The 14,740-nt window shown below is 38.9% G+C and overlaps 1 protein-coding gene across 2 annotated transcripts in view; it reads left to right on the top strand.

Moving 5' to 3' along the window:
- Positions 1-14,740, top strand: part of NBAS (NBAS subunit of NRZ tethering complex) — a 286,332-nt gene that overhangs the window by 109,480 nt on the left and 162,112 nt on the right. For both annotated transcript variants that reach the window (XM_029058646.2, XM_029058643.2), the window contains exons 24-27: positions 4,270-4,455; positions 7,514-7,687; positions 12,884-13,017; positions 13,394-13,456. In XM_029058646.2, the coding sequence (XP_028914479.1) occupies positions 4,270-4,455; positions 7,514-7,687; positions 12,884-13,017; positions 13,394-13,456 (557 nt within the window). The remainder of the gene's footprint in view (positions 1-4,269; positions 4,456-7,513; positions 7,688-12,883; positions 13,018-13,393; positions 13,457-14,740) is intronic.

The following is a 14,740-nucleotide window of genomic DNA, read 5'->3' as shown; positions in this document are numbered from 1 at the left end:
AATGCTTAGTAATGATACGTGAAATTTCATGTGAAGGCATGGTATAATTCTAATGGCATGGATTAGAGCTTTCAGAAAATTCCTATTCACCTTGGTTATGATTTCATTGGGTTTACTGAACCCAATCACTAAGTGACTTTTGTAGTCTCCATAATAGTCATAGTATTGGGGAAAAGTATATAATTAATCAGTGATATTTACTGAGCACCTATTGTGTACAGAACACTGTGCCAGCACTTGGGAGAGTACAGTATAATGCAGTTGGTAGATATGTTCCTTGCCCTCCAGGAGTTTACAGTCTAGCTAGAAGACAGCCATTAATGTAAATACATTACAGACATGTGAGCTCCTTGTGGGGCAGGGAATGTATCTATCATTGTACTCCCCCAAGCTCTTAGAACAGTGCTTTGCACACAGTAAGCACTTAATAAGTATGATTGATTGATATGTACCTAGATAAGTGCTATAGAGCTGAGGGAGGTGGGAGTAAAGGGTACAAATGCAAGTGTAAGGGCAGTGCGGAAGGGAGAGGGAATGAGGGCTTAATTGGGGAAGGCCTCTTGGAGGAGATGTGATTTTAATAAGGCTTTGAAGGTGGGGAAAGTGATGAGCTATCAGAAATGAGGGGGGATGGTGTTTCAGGCCAGAGGCAGGTTGTGGGTGATAGGTCGGTGGCGAGATAGACGAGATTGATGTTCAGTGAGTAGGTTGACATTTGAGGAGTGAAGTCTATGGGCTGTGTTGAAGTAGGAAGTCAGAGAGGTAAGATAGGAGGGAGCAAGGTGATTGAGTGCTTTAAAACCAATAGTAAGGAGTTTCAGGTTAATGCGGAGGTGGATGGGGGATCACTGAAGATTCTTGAGGAATGGGGAAACATGGACCGAACGTCTTTGTAGAAAAATGATCCGGGCAGCAGAATGAAGTATGGATTGAAGTGCGGAGAGATAAGAGGGAGGGAAGTCAGGGAGGAGGCTGATGCAGTGATCAAGGCGACATGGGATAAACGTTTAATGCGGGAGCAGTTTGGATAGAGTGGATAGGGTGGATCTTTGTGATGTCTTGATGGTTAAACCGACAGGATTTGGTGACAGATTGAATATGTGGGTTGAATGAGAAAAATGAGCTACAGAAAATGGACTTGTGAGACAGGGAGGATGGTGGTGCTGAGAAAGCCATGGGGAAGGCCATTGGGTTGGGAAGATGAGATGTTCTGTTTTGGACATGTTAAGTTGGAGGTGTTGGTGGGACATCCAGTCAGAGATGTCCTTGAAGCAGGAGGTAATACAAGAGTGCAGAGCAGGAGGGAGATCAGGTCTGGAGATTTAGATTTGGGAGCCGTCCACATAGGAATTTTAGTTGAAGTCATGGGAGTTAATGAGTTCTCCAAGGGAGTGGGTGTAGATGGAGAATAGAAGGGAACCCAGAACTGAGCCTTGAGCAATTCCTGCAGTTAGGGGGTGGGAGGCAGAGGGGGAGCCTGCAAAAGAGATGAAGAATGAGCATCCAGAGAGCTAAGAGAACAATGTCCCACATGGGGCTCACACTCTAAATCCCCATTTTAGAGGATGCGGGAACTGAGGCACAGAGAAGTTAAATGACTTGCCCAACGTCACACAGTAAACAAGTAGCGGAGTTCGGATGAGAACTCAGATCCTTCCGACTCCCAGGCTCGTACTCTTTCCACTAGGCCATGCTGTTTATGTGCATATCTGTAATTTATTTATTCCTATTAATGTTTGCCTCCCCCTACAGACTGCAAACTCTTTGCTTGCATGGAACATATCTACCAGTTCTGTTGTATTGTACTCTTTCAAGTGATTAGTCGAGTGCTCTGCATACAATAAGCATTCAAATACTATTGAATGAACACTCAATAAATACCCTTGATTAATTGATTATTGATTGTCCCTGTTCCTCCAGGGACTTTCAATCTAGTGGACAAGGTTTCTGTAGGAATCAACCAATCGTATTTATTGAGTGCTTTCTCTGTGCAGAGCACTGTATTAGGTGCTTGGGAGAGTACAGTACAACAGAATTAACAGATTCGTTCACTGCCCATAATGAGCTTACGGTCTAGAGGAAGATGAGTTCTATTTTGGATATTTTTAGTTTGAGGACCATGTCTAACTTTCCTTGTGTATATCTTTTTTCCCAATAATATGACTGCTATGGAGGCTATAGAAGCCACTTAATGAATGGAGGTTCAGTAGACTCAGTGAAGAAATTATAGTCCCTCCACAGCTAGCTAAGATTTTCAAATTGAGGCCCTAAATTGGCTTTATAAAAAGCTGATGAATTAAAAAATGTGATTGAAGAAGATGGAGAGAGAAGTTGAGGTAAAAAGAGATGTTCAGAAAGAGTTGGTCTATTACAAGATACTTTATCAAGTAAACTGTTTGCTATACAATCTAAATTGGACAAATTCTTCACAGAAGTAGAAAATCACTTCCCCAGTCAGCTTTTATTCATTCATTCAGTTCATTTCGATAAATTGTATTTATTGAGTGCTTTCGGTGTGCAGAACACCGTACTAAACACTTGCAAAGTACAATTCAGCAATAAAGAGAGACAGTCCCTGCCCACACCTTGCTTACAGTCTAGAAGGGGGAAGACAGACATCTAAATGAGTAAACAGGCATCAGTATAAATAAATATTATTATAGATCTATACATAAGTGCTGTGGGGCGGGGAGCCGAGGGGAAGAGCAAAAGGGAGCAAGTCAAGGTGATGCAAAAAGGAGGGGGGAGCTGAGGAAAAGGGGGGCTTAGTCTGGGAGCTCAACAAGCTTCAACTTTTGCAGCCTCCTATGCAAACGTTCACTGTCCTCAATTAATACCGTGATGACATACTTTAACTCACTTTAACTGAGATTAACAAGAGTAATGTAACAGGATGTAGCACATCAAGGAATTTCATATTTTTTCCAGCAATTTTGGACTGAATCTCAAGTCATTACATGTAAATCTATCGGTACAATGTACTCCGTGATGCAGCCTTTCATGATTTTGCCACATTTTCAAGGAACAAAATTCTACTGTATCATGAGGTGTCTTTACAGTGAAATGCTGGGGGAAACAGAGGAGTCTGGTGCTGATTTCAGTATGCAGAGGACAGGAAAACCCTTTGAAACAGGGAAGGGAATAAATGTGGGAAGAAGGGTGATGGGAAACAATTTATAATAGTTATTTTCTTGCCCAAACAACATAACAAATTTCATGCAAATCAATAAGAAAACATAGTAACCCATCATAGAGCCACAATGTTTGTACCCAGAGGCCAAATTTCGTTTTCACACGGGACACTGCTTCTGTTGTGTATACTAAATTTTCAGAATTACCTACCTGAAAATGGTAGTTGATATGAATTATTTGCATTTTTAGAGGTTAAAAGGTTTTTTTTTTGGCTTATGGTGTTAGAGAGTGCTTCTAGAAAATGTTTATTTGTTCAGGAAGATATTTTTGTAGTGACTGGGTTATATACACATTGGTATTTTGTGGCGCAACATAATTTTGCAATTATACCGAAGCAGTTCCTTTAGGGATGTCAACAATTTAATTTATATCATAAGATATTCTTTCAGTAAGAATTAGAAAAGAAACAAATTTGCAGGCAGGAACTAGAAAAGACAGATTTGGATTACAAATAAGAAAGTGTTTTCCTGAATAAAAGTGTCATGCTTGTGTAAAATAGAATATATATAAAATTTGAGTTTTATAATTTAAATTAACACTTTCTTTGGCTTTGAAATTTGTCCAAGGTATTTATCAGTGCAAATTTAAATATTTTAGGAACTATACAGTAAATTTCATATAGTGGCTTAAAAAAAGTGTTTATCAATTCTTCCTTTAACAAAGTCACTTCCACACCTGCCTTACTTCTTTACATTATTTTGCACATTACATTTTCACCCTTTCTGCCCCACCTCCAGCCCCCTGATCTCATTAATTCCTCCCTTTCCCATGTGCTCTTCTTGCCTCAGTGATATAAAGACCAACACAGAATTTGCAACAAAAGTGTGGTAAGTCTGGTTTGTGCACATCTGGGTTGACAAAGAAAGGCAATCTGTGGTAATGGGGAAAAGCAAGAGCATATAGTTTTGCTAGAGATCAGCAATAGGGATAAATCAGTGGCTAATTGTATTATGGAATTGTTTAGAAAAGTGAGCACCTGGCCTATCTCAATATGTTTGTGGAAGTTAATTATTCTGCAACATCTTTTGTTTTAGAGGATTGAAACAGAGGGTATTGGCTTTTTTTTTTCTTCTACAGGTGGATTGTGCATTATCACTTGTCCGGCTTGGAGTGGAAAGAAATATTCCTGGTTTGCAGGTTTTGTGTGACAATTTGGTTACCCTGGAAACTTTAGTTTATGAAACAGGATGTAACCTAACACTGACCTTGAAAGAGCTACAACAGATGAAAGACATTGAAAAGCTAAGATTGTTGATGAACAGCGTATGTATTCTTCATTCTTTTTAAGCATTCTCACATAGAATACAAATTGAGTTCTTAGAAATTTACATCTTAAAGATCACTTGTATTGTGTAATTTATTCCACATAAATGCAGATATTTTGAGAGAGCACCCAATTCTCATAATAATAATAATAATAATGATAATGACATTTAAGTTGTTACTATGTGTCACTATCTACTAAGTGCAGGAGTAGATATCTGATAATCAGGTCGGACACAGTCTCTGACCACTTGGATCACACAGTCTAAATGGGGGGCATATTAGATTCCCATTTTACAGATGAGGAAACGGAAGCACAGAGAAGTTAAATAACTTGTCCAGAGTCACACAGCAGGCACATAGCAGAGCTGGGATTAAGATCCAGGTCCTCTGATTTGCAAGCCTTCTCCCTTTTCACTGTTTTTGGATAGAACACTACTGGGGAATTAAAACATTCTTTTTACAGTGCAGGTTTATCTGGATCAATCGATCATTTAGTTATATTTATTGTATGCGCAGCACTGTGCTAAGCGCTTGGGAGAGTACAGAACAACAGAGTTGGTAGGCACATTTCCTGCCCATTAACCAGCTCACAGTCTAGAGAGGGACCAGGCGTTAATATAAATTAATAAATTATGGATAGTGCTGACGGAGGGGTGAATAAAGGGAGCAAATCAGGGTGATACAGAGGGGAATGAGAAAAGAGGAAATGAGGGCTTAGTCAGGGAAGATCTCTTGGAGGAGATGTGACTTTGAAGGCTTTGGAGGCGGGAGAGGGAGGACTTTCCAGGACGTGGGTGAGAGGTCGGCGGCAAGATAGACGAGATCAAGACGCAGTGAGTAGGTTGGCATTAGAGGAGCAAAGTGTGTGGACTGGATTGTAGTAGGAGAAAAACAGTTTGCGTGCAAGTTTGTGGAGCCTTAATCTAGAGTTAATCAGAAATGTAACCCCCACATTTTAGGAGTACTAGGTGAGTGTTGCTGAAGGAGATTTTAGTATTCCTTACATGAAGATAATTAGAAATAGACTAGAGACCCACAAATCTGATCTGTACCACATGGTAGCAGATGAGGCAATATAAACCATCTCAAGGTGCCTTTCAAACATGTTACTTTAAAACCTTTTACAAAACATCTACTCAAAAATATGGATCTAGTATACCAATTTTTACAATTAATTTGTGTATGTGTGTTGAGCTACAGACTCAATATCCTCAGTATTGAGGGCTTAATAATTATATCCCAGGGAATGTGTCTAATTCCTACCCATGTGTTCTTTTCTAGCACTTAATAAAATGCTTTACACGCAGTAAGCACTTAAATAGTATTATTATTACTACTTTAGCCACTCTCTAATAAGTGGATCATTTTTTGAGGCATCCTTTTTATTTATCTGTCCCATATGTTGATTCTCCTTTAAAAATGTAACAAAAAAGCAAACTCAGATCCTTTCCTTCACCCAAAATTGTAAATCCTTCATAATTCTAGAGGAAAGATTTCACTCCTCTAGACTGTAAGCTCAGGTAGGCAGGGAATGTGTCAGTTTATTGTTATATTGTATTCTTCCTAGTACTTGAATCAGTCCTCTGCACGGCAGGTGTTCAATAAATACAATTGCCTCACTCACTGACTCATGTTTCAGCAGGGACATAACCCCAGACACTTGTTGACGTTAGGATAAAACATTTACCCACTTAATCTTGGGAACTGAAAATAAAGTATGAGTCGGTTGTGAGGACAACAAGGAGTGTCTGCAAACCTGGTCAAGTAGTTAGGACCTGTTTCTGCTGGGCTTTGATGAAACTATGGCAAGAAAAAGGCTGGTTTCGCCAAATATTGCGCAGGGATAACCTCCCCGGTAAGGCAGTAGTTAGCTGCGGTGTTAAAACACCATAGGTATTATCTCTGAGTCTGAAGCTGATTTCATTCATTCATTCAATAGTATTTATTGAGCGCTTACTATGTGCAGAGCACTGAACTAAGCGCTTGGAATGAACAAGTCGGCAACAGATAGATACAGTCCCTGCCGTTTGATGGGCTTACTGTCTAATAGGGGGAAACAAGCAGACAAGAACAGTGGCAATAAATAGAGTCAAGGGGAAGAACATCTCATAAAAACAATGGCAACTAAATAGAATCAGGGTGATGTACATCTCATTAAACAAAATAAACAAAATAAATAGGGTGATAAAGATATATACAGTAGAGTGGATGAGTACAGTGCTGAGGGGGTGGGATGGGAGAGGGGGAGGAGGAGAGGGAAAGGGGGGAGAAGAGGGTTTAACTGAGGAGAGGTGAAGGGGGTGGGTAGAGGGAGCAGGGGAAAAAAAGTGGGGAGCTCTGGGAAGCCCTCTTGGAGGAGGTGAGTTTTAAGTAGGGATTTGAAGAGAGGAAGAGAATTAGATTGTCTGAGGTGAGGAGGGAGGGCATTCCAGGACCGGGGGAGGACGTGGCCCAGGGGTCGACGGCGGGATCACCTAGCACCTAGTAATCCCTCCCTTGTGACTGTCTCAGATGTTACTCCATGGACTACAAAGGGCTTGGTTAAAGAGAAATATTGATTAGAGCAGTGTAAATTGTGTTTAAAAGGAGGCCCATTTGGAAAGGTGACTTCAAAACTTTTATCTGAACCAATAGTGAATCAATGCTATATATTGAGTGCTTACTATTTGCAGAGCACTGTACTAAGTGCTTGGGAGGGTACAATTTGACAGAGTTGGTTGACCCATTCTCTGCCCCACAACAAGCTTACAATAAGATTTCCAATATGTCGATTTTTCTAAATCCAGATATGACACGTCTTAGGAAAGGAATGGTATAATGTTGTCTTGTGAAGAGGAGAAAAGCACTTACAAAAAGCCCAGAACCTCAAAAACCTGCTACTTTTTTCCAAATATCTATTTTTCCTCCTATTGTTGTTCATGGTTGACAAAATGTCCTTTGCATCTACTCTTCTACCTGGAGAACACAAAGGCAATGTTTTGTAAGCTTTGTATAAAGTTATATGAACTCTGAAAAATTTTTAATAACATATTTTTTTCTAAACTATAATTTCTAGTCTTCTGAGGAAAATTATATAACGAATGTTTACCAGTGGATGGTTCCTTTCCTGCATCGTTGTGAAAAACAGTCTCCTGGTGCTGCTAATGACCTATTGAAAGAGTATTTAGTAACTTTAGCAAAGGAAGATCTAAAACTCCCCTTGAAGATATTTCAACATTCAAAACCAGATGTAAGTATGAATTTTTAGCTCTTTTTGGGCTTTCTGATTTTGCTCTTAGACTCAGATATTTACTTTTCTAAAATCAGTTTTAGAAACCAATCTAATTAAATATATTTAAACAAGTGTTTGCGATTAAACAAATATGCGATTATTCCCGAAAACTTTCCACGAAAAGACTTTAGAATGAAAACGTTCCCTTCTCAGCCATAGCCCCTGCTTTTGGGTTTTGAAAGATTATTTGCTGCTTTGTAAAGAATTAGGAGATAGGCAATATTATAATTTCTTTGAATTACAGTGTTTTGTTGTTTTGGTTTTTAAAAATAATGTTCTAACTTACTTCATTCTCACTCTTTGTACTAATCACTGGTAATGCAGTTCTTTTGGAAAAAAAAAACCAACAACAAACCTAAAAAAGTGACCCATAGCAAAGCTTTAACAAGGAATGTTTCTATCAACTCTGTTATATTGAACAAGAGCTTAGTACAGATTCTGCACACAGTAATCACTTGTTGTGATCAGGGAATGTTTCTGTTATTGTGTTGAACTCTCCCAAGTGCCTAGTACAGTGCTCTGCACACAGTAGGTGCTCAATAAATACGATCGATTGATTTATAAATACCATTGATGGATTAAATACGGTCCAAGCACAATATTAAGGACTGTGTTAGAGAAGCAACATGGCTTAGTGGAAAGAGCATGGGCTTGGGAGTCAGAGGTTGTGGGTTCTAATTCCGGTTCCACCACTTGTCAGCTGGGTGAATTTGGGCAAATCACTTCACTTCTCTGTGCCTTAGTTAGCTCCGCTGTAAAATGGGGATTAAGACTATGAGCCCCATGTGGGACAACCTGATTACCTTGACTCTACCCCAGTGCTTAGAACAGTGCTTGGCACATAGTAAGTGCTTAACAAGTACTGTCTTAATTTTTATAGAAAACAGGTTCAACACAGTCCCTGCTCCACCTGGCATTGAATCCCCATTTTTCAGATGAGGAAACTGAGACTCAGAGGCATTAAGTGACTTGTCTTCTCTGCCAGAAATTGTGCTTGTGTAGATAAAGCAGAAATATATTCACCTTCCTATTTTGAATTCATGTCTGCATTTAACGGGGTATTTGAATTCTCTGTGTTTTTTATTATTAATGAATTTGAGTAGAGGCTAAAGTGAGTGTGACACCTGAAAAACTTTGTAAAGCAGGATAGATTGATTATGAATGTTTTATGGGGAAGAAAAAGGTTACTCTAAATTCTCCAGAAATCTTGTTTGTGATAGTACTCCGCTTTGTAGTCGGCATATGTAAATCCTTTGAATAAAATCAGCCTTTCCGTTTGTATTTTGCAAGCTGGAAAAAGTCCTTTGAATAAAACATGAACTTTTCTGGAGTCCTTAGCAAACCAGTTGCAGGAGTGTTTAGATCATTATTTTACAGTTGTTTTGCACGTAAAACAGTGTTGATAGCTTTTTGCAGTAAGAGTTCTTAACAAGGTTTACTTGTAGCTGCCCAAAATTTGAAATCAGTCTGGCAAGATGATTAATAAAGCATGCAAATCGAGCAGATTGGGACTTGATATTTACAGCTATCGAGTTCCTGGTAACAATTGTAAAATTGGCATGGTGTCATATAGGTGACCCATTCCAAGTTTGTGTTCATTGAGCAGCCTGCGTCTGTCTGCCTTGAGCTGTTTTGGGTGGAGTACTTTACCCTACATAGGAATTTACCTTACATACGAGAGGAGAGAACAGAGGCGGAGAAGATGGAGGAGGACAGTGGTCCCAGAACATAATGTTCCCCTTCTCTTTCCTTTGTTTGCTCCCCCCGTCTCTTCTTTTGCTTTGCTCTCCCTCTGCCTCATTTCTTATAATGTTTGTTTGTAATACTAATTATTCTCTGAGTTTGGTCGTATGGAGGAGTTACCTTAAACCACTCAAAACACTCATTCTGGATAACCAGATTTACCTTTCTTCATATTTTTCCTTCCACCTTTGTATGAATGACATACAGCCTTGCTCTTTTCTGCCTTACCATATTGTAGCCTGAGCCTGAACACTAACATTTGGCTAGATAGGAAAAATCTACCCATTATTTCGTATCTACCCCAGTGCTTAATACAGTGCTTAGTTTGTAGTATTCTGGATAGTGATTTTTCCTATCTAGTGAAATGTTTGATCTGTCCTTTCTCTCCTTTATCTTTTTGCATGCTTTTGTTTCAGTTACCAATGAACTAATATACCTTGAGATAAATGAAAGAGCAATTCATTGTTGGCAAAAAATATACATTTTTCTCATTTTTAAAAAGAAAAATACTCTTTTTTTTTGCAGCAGCAGCAGCAGTTATGAGTCTTAGAAGGATAAAAGCACACCTCCCATTGCCCTTATATCTTTCTACCCTACTGCTTTCTCCCAATTCTAATTCATTTTAATCTCTATCCTACCCCACTTGATTGAAAGCTCCTTACGGGCAAGAATCATGTCTACTGAGTCTCTTGCCCTTTCCCAAGCTCTTAGTACAATGCATGATTATGTTGCCTCTACCCTAGCACATAATACAATGCTTGATTCATAGTAAGCACTTAACAGATACCACAGTTATTATTATTACTGATGTCTGACTGTGTCGGAAAGCAAGTGAAGCAGACTTACTAAGGCCCAGTTTCATTCATCCTACACTACTGCAGCCTGACTTGAGGATACATGCAAAGAATCTGCAATCTGGTGTCAAAATGAAATTGCAGTACTCTGGGGATACTCTCAACTGAGCATGAGAAAGATGTAATCAAATATCTCTGAATCATTCCTTCAGATGTTCCTATTCCTTGATGTTAAATTCTAGCAGAAGGCACTCTGAAGGAATGCAGATTATAAATTGCCTGTCAAAATCAGCAAAGTATTACTGACTGACATTTGGCCTGAAGATAGATATTATGTACGAGCCCACACATGGCAAACCCAACAGGATTTTAATAGTGATACGAGCTTAAGGTTATCAGTGAATTCTGCTTTTTAGCACACGGTTGAAGGATGCAAGGGGAAACGGAGAGGTACAAGGTAGAATCGAGACAGCAGTTGCTGTGTCCTTTGGGAGACTGACTCTTGTTAGCAACATGGTATCAAGGTTCAGCTCAAATTGCAGGCACATAAGGACAGTGAAGTAGTTTTTAACCTTCTTTATGGGTGAAGACAGTGAATCTACCATTCACCTTGCCAGGCGAATCTCCCCCTGAACCACTGGGAACCACCTGTAGGCAGTTTTCTTTGGCCACCTTCAGAGCTCCAGGGACGCTGTAGTGGCTTGAAATAAGGACCGTTTACTTGAGAGTAGTGGAAAATCTTTAAACTCCCCCTTGAAAAACTAATCATTATTTTTCTCTTCACAGTTATCTCAATTTGTTGGCTCTGTTGTTATCTGTAATCCATTGTCCTCCCCATCTAGATTGTGAGCACATGTGGGGCAGGGATTCTCTGATCTGTTTTATATTTGTATCTAACCCACTGCCTAGCATATTCTTAATAAATAACAAAACCAACAGCACATCTGACTTATTGTCACATAGTAAGCGCTTAACAAATACCATCATCTTCATCATCGAATAGTTCCATCCATGCCACTCAGGCACCCTGATATCACATAGCAAGAAAGAATCCTAAACATTGATGTACTGGAATGCAGTAGCCTTTTAACATGGAAACATTGCTAGCTATGTAACACTTTTGCTGTGGAAAACCAGGGAGGAGTCTTGGACAATAGCAGATTACCCTAATAGCCCTAAATTGAAATGGTGAAACTAAAAACAAGGTGGGTGGAAGAAACACTAAACAGGAGCACAGAAGAAATGTTGTGGGTTAGTAGGTGGATCTTTGAGAACAGTCGTAAAAAATTAAGTCTGGTATCAGTAGGTGATGAGATGAGGTAATGGTTCTTGTGATCATTGATGCAGGAGAGAAATCAAAATGTGCCAGGCAGTTTGGGTAACAAGTGATATAGTGTAGCAAGGAACAGTCGGTATAAGCACAACATGTGCACATCATCAGTGGTCTCAATTGGTCTTATTAGCCACATTCTTATACAGGATATACATTTTGCTGTCACTGGGGTTATCAGATCCAAAGGACAGCTCTCTTTTTCCTTCTGTCTCCCCCTTTCTTTCTCTCTCACTCCCCATTTCCCTCTCTTCTTTTTCCTCTTCCTTTCTTTATATACAAATCCATACATATATGAATTTTGAGGAAAAACAATGTCCCAGACTTGAAAATATTGAATGATTGGTGCTCTGGGGGCATTTGAACCACTTGACTGCCATCCTGCCTGTTCATTCTGCAGATTACTGTCATGAGAGCTTGCGTTTAAGAAAGTTATTCTGTATTGTGTGAGTTTTGACCTGAATTCCATTTTTAAATTTTTTAAATCAATAAATGGTGTTTATTGAGCACTTACTGTATGCAGAGCACTGTAATAAGCATGTGGGAGAGTACAGTGCAACATCTGGTAGACACGTTCCTTCCTGATAGGAGCTTATGGTATAGAAGAAAAGGCAGACTAAAATAAATTATTTATGGATATGTTCCCAAGTGCTTCACTGACTAGTCCGGGGACCAGGATACCTGGATTCTAGTCCTATTCCTGCCACTGGTATGCTGCGTGATCTTCTGAAAGTTACTTAATTCTCCTGTGCCTGAGTGCCTTCATTTGTAAAATCACAACGTACTTTCTACATCTTGGAATGTGAGCCCCGAGTGGGAAGGGTTCAGTTTGTCTTGTCTTGTATGTAATCCAGCACTCAGCATAGTTTTTTCCACACAGAGTAAGTACCTAACAAATACTACAATGAGACTGGATATGTGAATTTTATTAAATATGGTTTTGATTACAAATATTGCTTTTAATGTATTGGTTTTTTTAATGAATTTTGCCTCGCTTAGTCCTGTCCCTCTGAAAGGGATAATAAATGGAAGAGGAATTATAATCAGCAAATGCACAGCATGTAGGTTACAAATTAACTTCATTGGTTGATTCTGTAATTAAAAAGTAATTTCATTTAAGGTTATTAAAGGTCTCAAGTCTACGAGTCAGAAAAAAATCAACAGATTGGTTTTTACAGCTGACTAATTGCTCTATTTAATGTACTTTAGACACCCATTGAAATATGAAAAAACTATCAACCTCTCAACAAATAATCTCACATGTAGCACATTTTACATTTTTGACAGCTTCAGCAAAAAATAATTCCTGATCAGGACCAGTTGATGATAACAGCCCTGGAGTGCATCTACAGTTGTGAACGTGATAACCAGCTCTCTCTTTGCTATGATGTGTTAGAATGCCTTCCCCAGAGAGGATACGGGTAAAGAGTCTCATAGTGGGAATCTGTCATTCTTTCTTGAATGCTGTTAAGCAATAATGTATGATTGTGGTCTGAATTAGGATTCTAATTGGGCTCATAATTCAAACTCAAACATTCAATAGGCAATTAAGTTCTCTTAGCAAAGTTTATATGCCTTTCCTTTTTTTTCTGTCAAAATCTTACAATATCCCTTTACACCTTAATCTCATTTATTGTCCCTTTAATTAATGTATTTTGAATAATAGACTGTCATATCCGGTGTAGCATTAGCTGGTCAGGTGTAATATTCTCTGTTATCTTCTTTCTCATCATCTGACATGCTAACATGTGACCAAAAATAAAATATTTGTTTCAAAATGTTTTTAATCCTTTTTAGTCATAAAACAGGAATGACGACGGCTCTTCATGACAAGGTAGATCAACTGGAACAGTTTCTCAGGTAGAAAAGTTTCAACTTTTTCCTTTTGCCTTGATTTTGGTACTTGACCAAGGAATGTTAAGATTACCCAGTTGATATCTAGGGAACTGTCCTTCTAATTGCATAAATTCATTTGCAGCTCCTCATAGATGTCATGTTGATACCTAACCTGCAGTGTGCTAAATGTTATATGAATGGAGCTTAATATGAATTGCTAGTGGACTGAAACTCTGTATTTATCATAATGCATAATATTAGTAGCTGATATTCATTCCGGGCACTATGCAACGGACTATGCAAAAGATGTTTTATGGAATTCTATACTCTGATCATGAAAAAAGAATATTTTTTCTTTCATGAAAAGTATCTTGCATGCATTATTATTAATCCTGGGTAAGTGGCAGTCCGTCCACTTCATCATGACTAACATGATTTATGCCAGGTGAATGGTAAAGAATGTTTTCTTTTATTACTTATATTTGTTCTTGATCCCCACCTTCCTAATAAAAAATGGAAAACAATTTCCAACTCTGTAGTATTGTACTTTCCCAAACACTTAGTACACGTAGCAAGACCTCAAATAAACACCATCGATGAACACGCAGAAATGGAGGGAAATTATTGAGTCAGTATTAGTATAGAAGTAGTGACTGCCCACTGGCTGCAATGCGAAATACAGAGGGCTTGGGGAAGAAGACAAGTGACATGACATGATCTCTGCCTACAAAGAGCTTATGTTGTAATCAATCAATCAGTCCTATTTATAGAGCACTTACTATGTGCAGAGCACTGTACCAAGTGCTTGGGAGAGTACAAGATGGAAGAACAGATGTATAAACATTTTATATTATTATCATTAAGTGCCATTGAATCGTTTCAGATTCATAGCGACTCCATGGATATCCTTCCTCCACAACGTCCTGTCCTCTGCCATAACCGCAACCTTTCTAATGGTTCTTCCATTATTGTTGTTATGGTCTCTATCCAGCTAGCTGCCGGTCTGACTCCTAGCATTAGTTTCTTCTCCAGAGAATTAATTCTCCTGATTATGTGTCCAATATTTGCTAATCTGAGTGGAGTAATTTGGCCTTCCAAAGACCACTTTGGCGTAATTTGCTCTAAAATCCATTTGTTTATTTTTTGGGTCGTCCATGGTATTCACAAAAGCATTCTCCAACCCCGTCATCGTTTACAAAGTAGAAATTGAATGCCCCGTCAAATAACCTACATACAGAAATGCTGAGGATGGGTCTGAACTATGTTGGTGCTGGAGATTGCAGTTGGGTTGGTATGGCAGATGTGTTG

The sequence above is a fragment of the Ornithorhynchus anatinus genome, chromosome 1 (assembly GCF_004115215.2).
Source record: "Ornithorhynchus anatinus isolate Pmale09 chromosome 1, mOrnAna1.pri.v4, whole genome shotgun sequence".
Taxonomy (NCBI): Eukaryota; Metazoa; Chordata; class Mammalia; order Monotremata; family Ornithorhynchidae; genus Ornithorhynchus; species Ornithorhynchus anatinus.
Note: the sequence above shows the minus strand (reverse complement) of the source record. Positions and strands in the feature narration are given on the sequence as shown.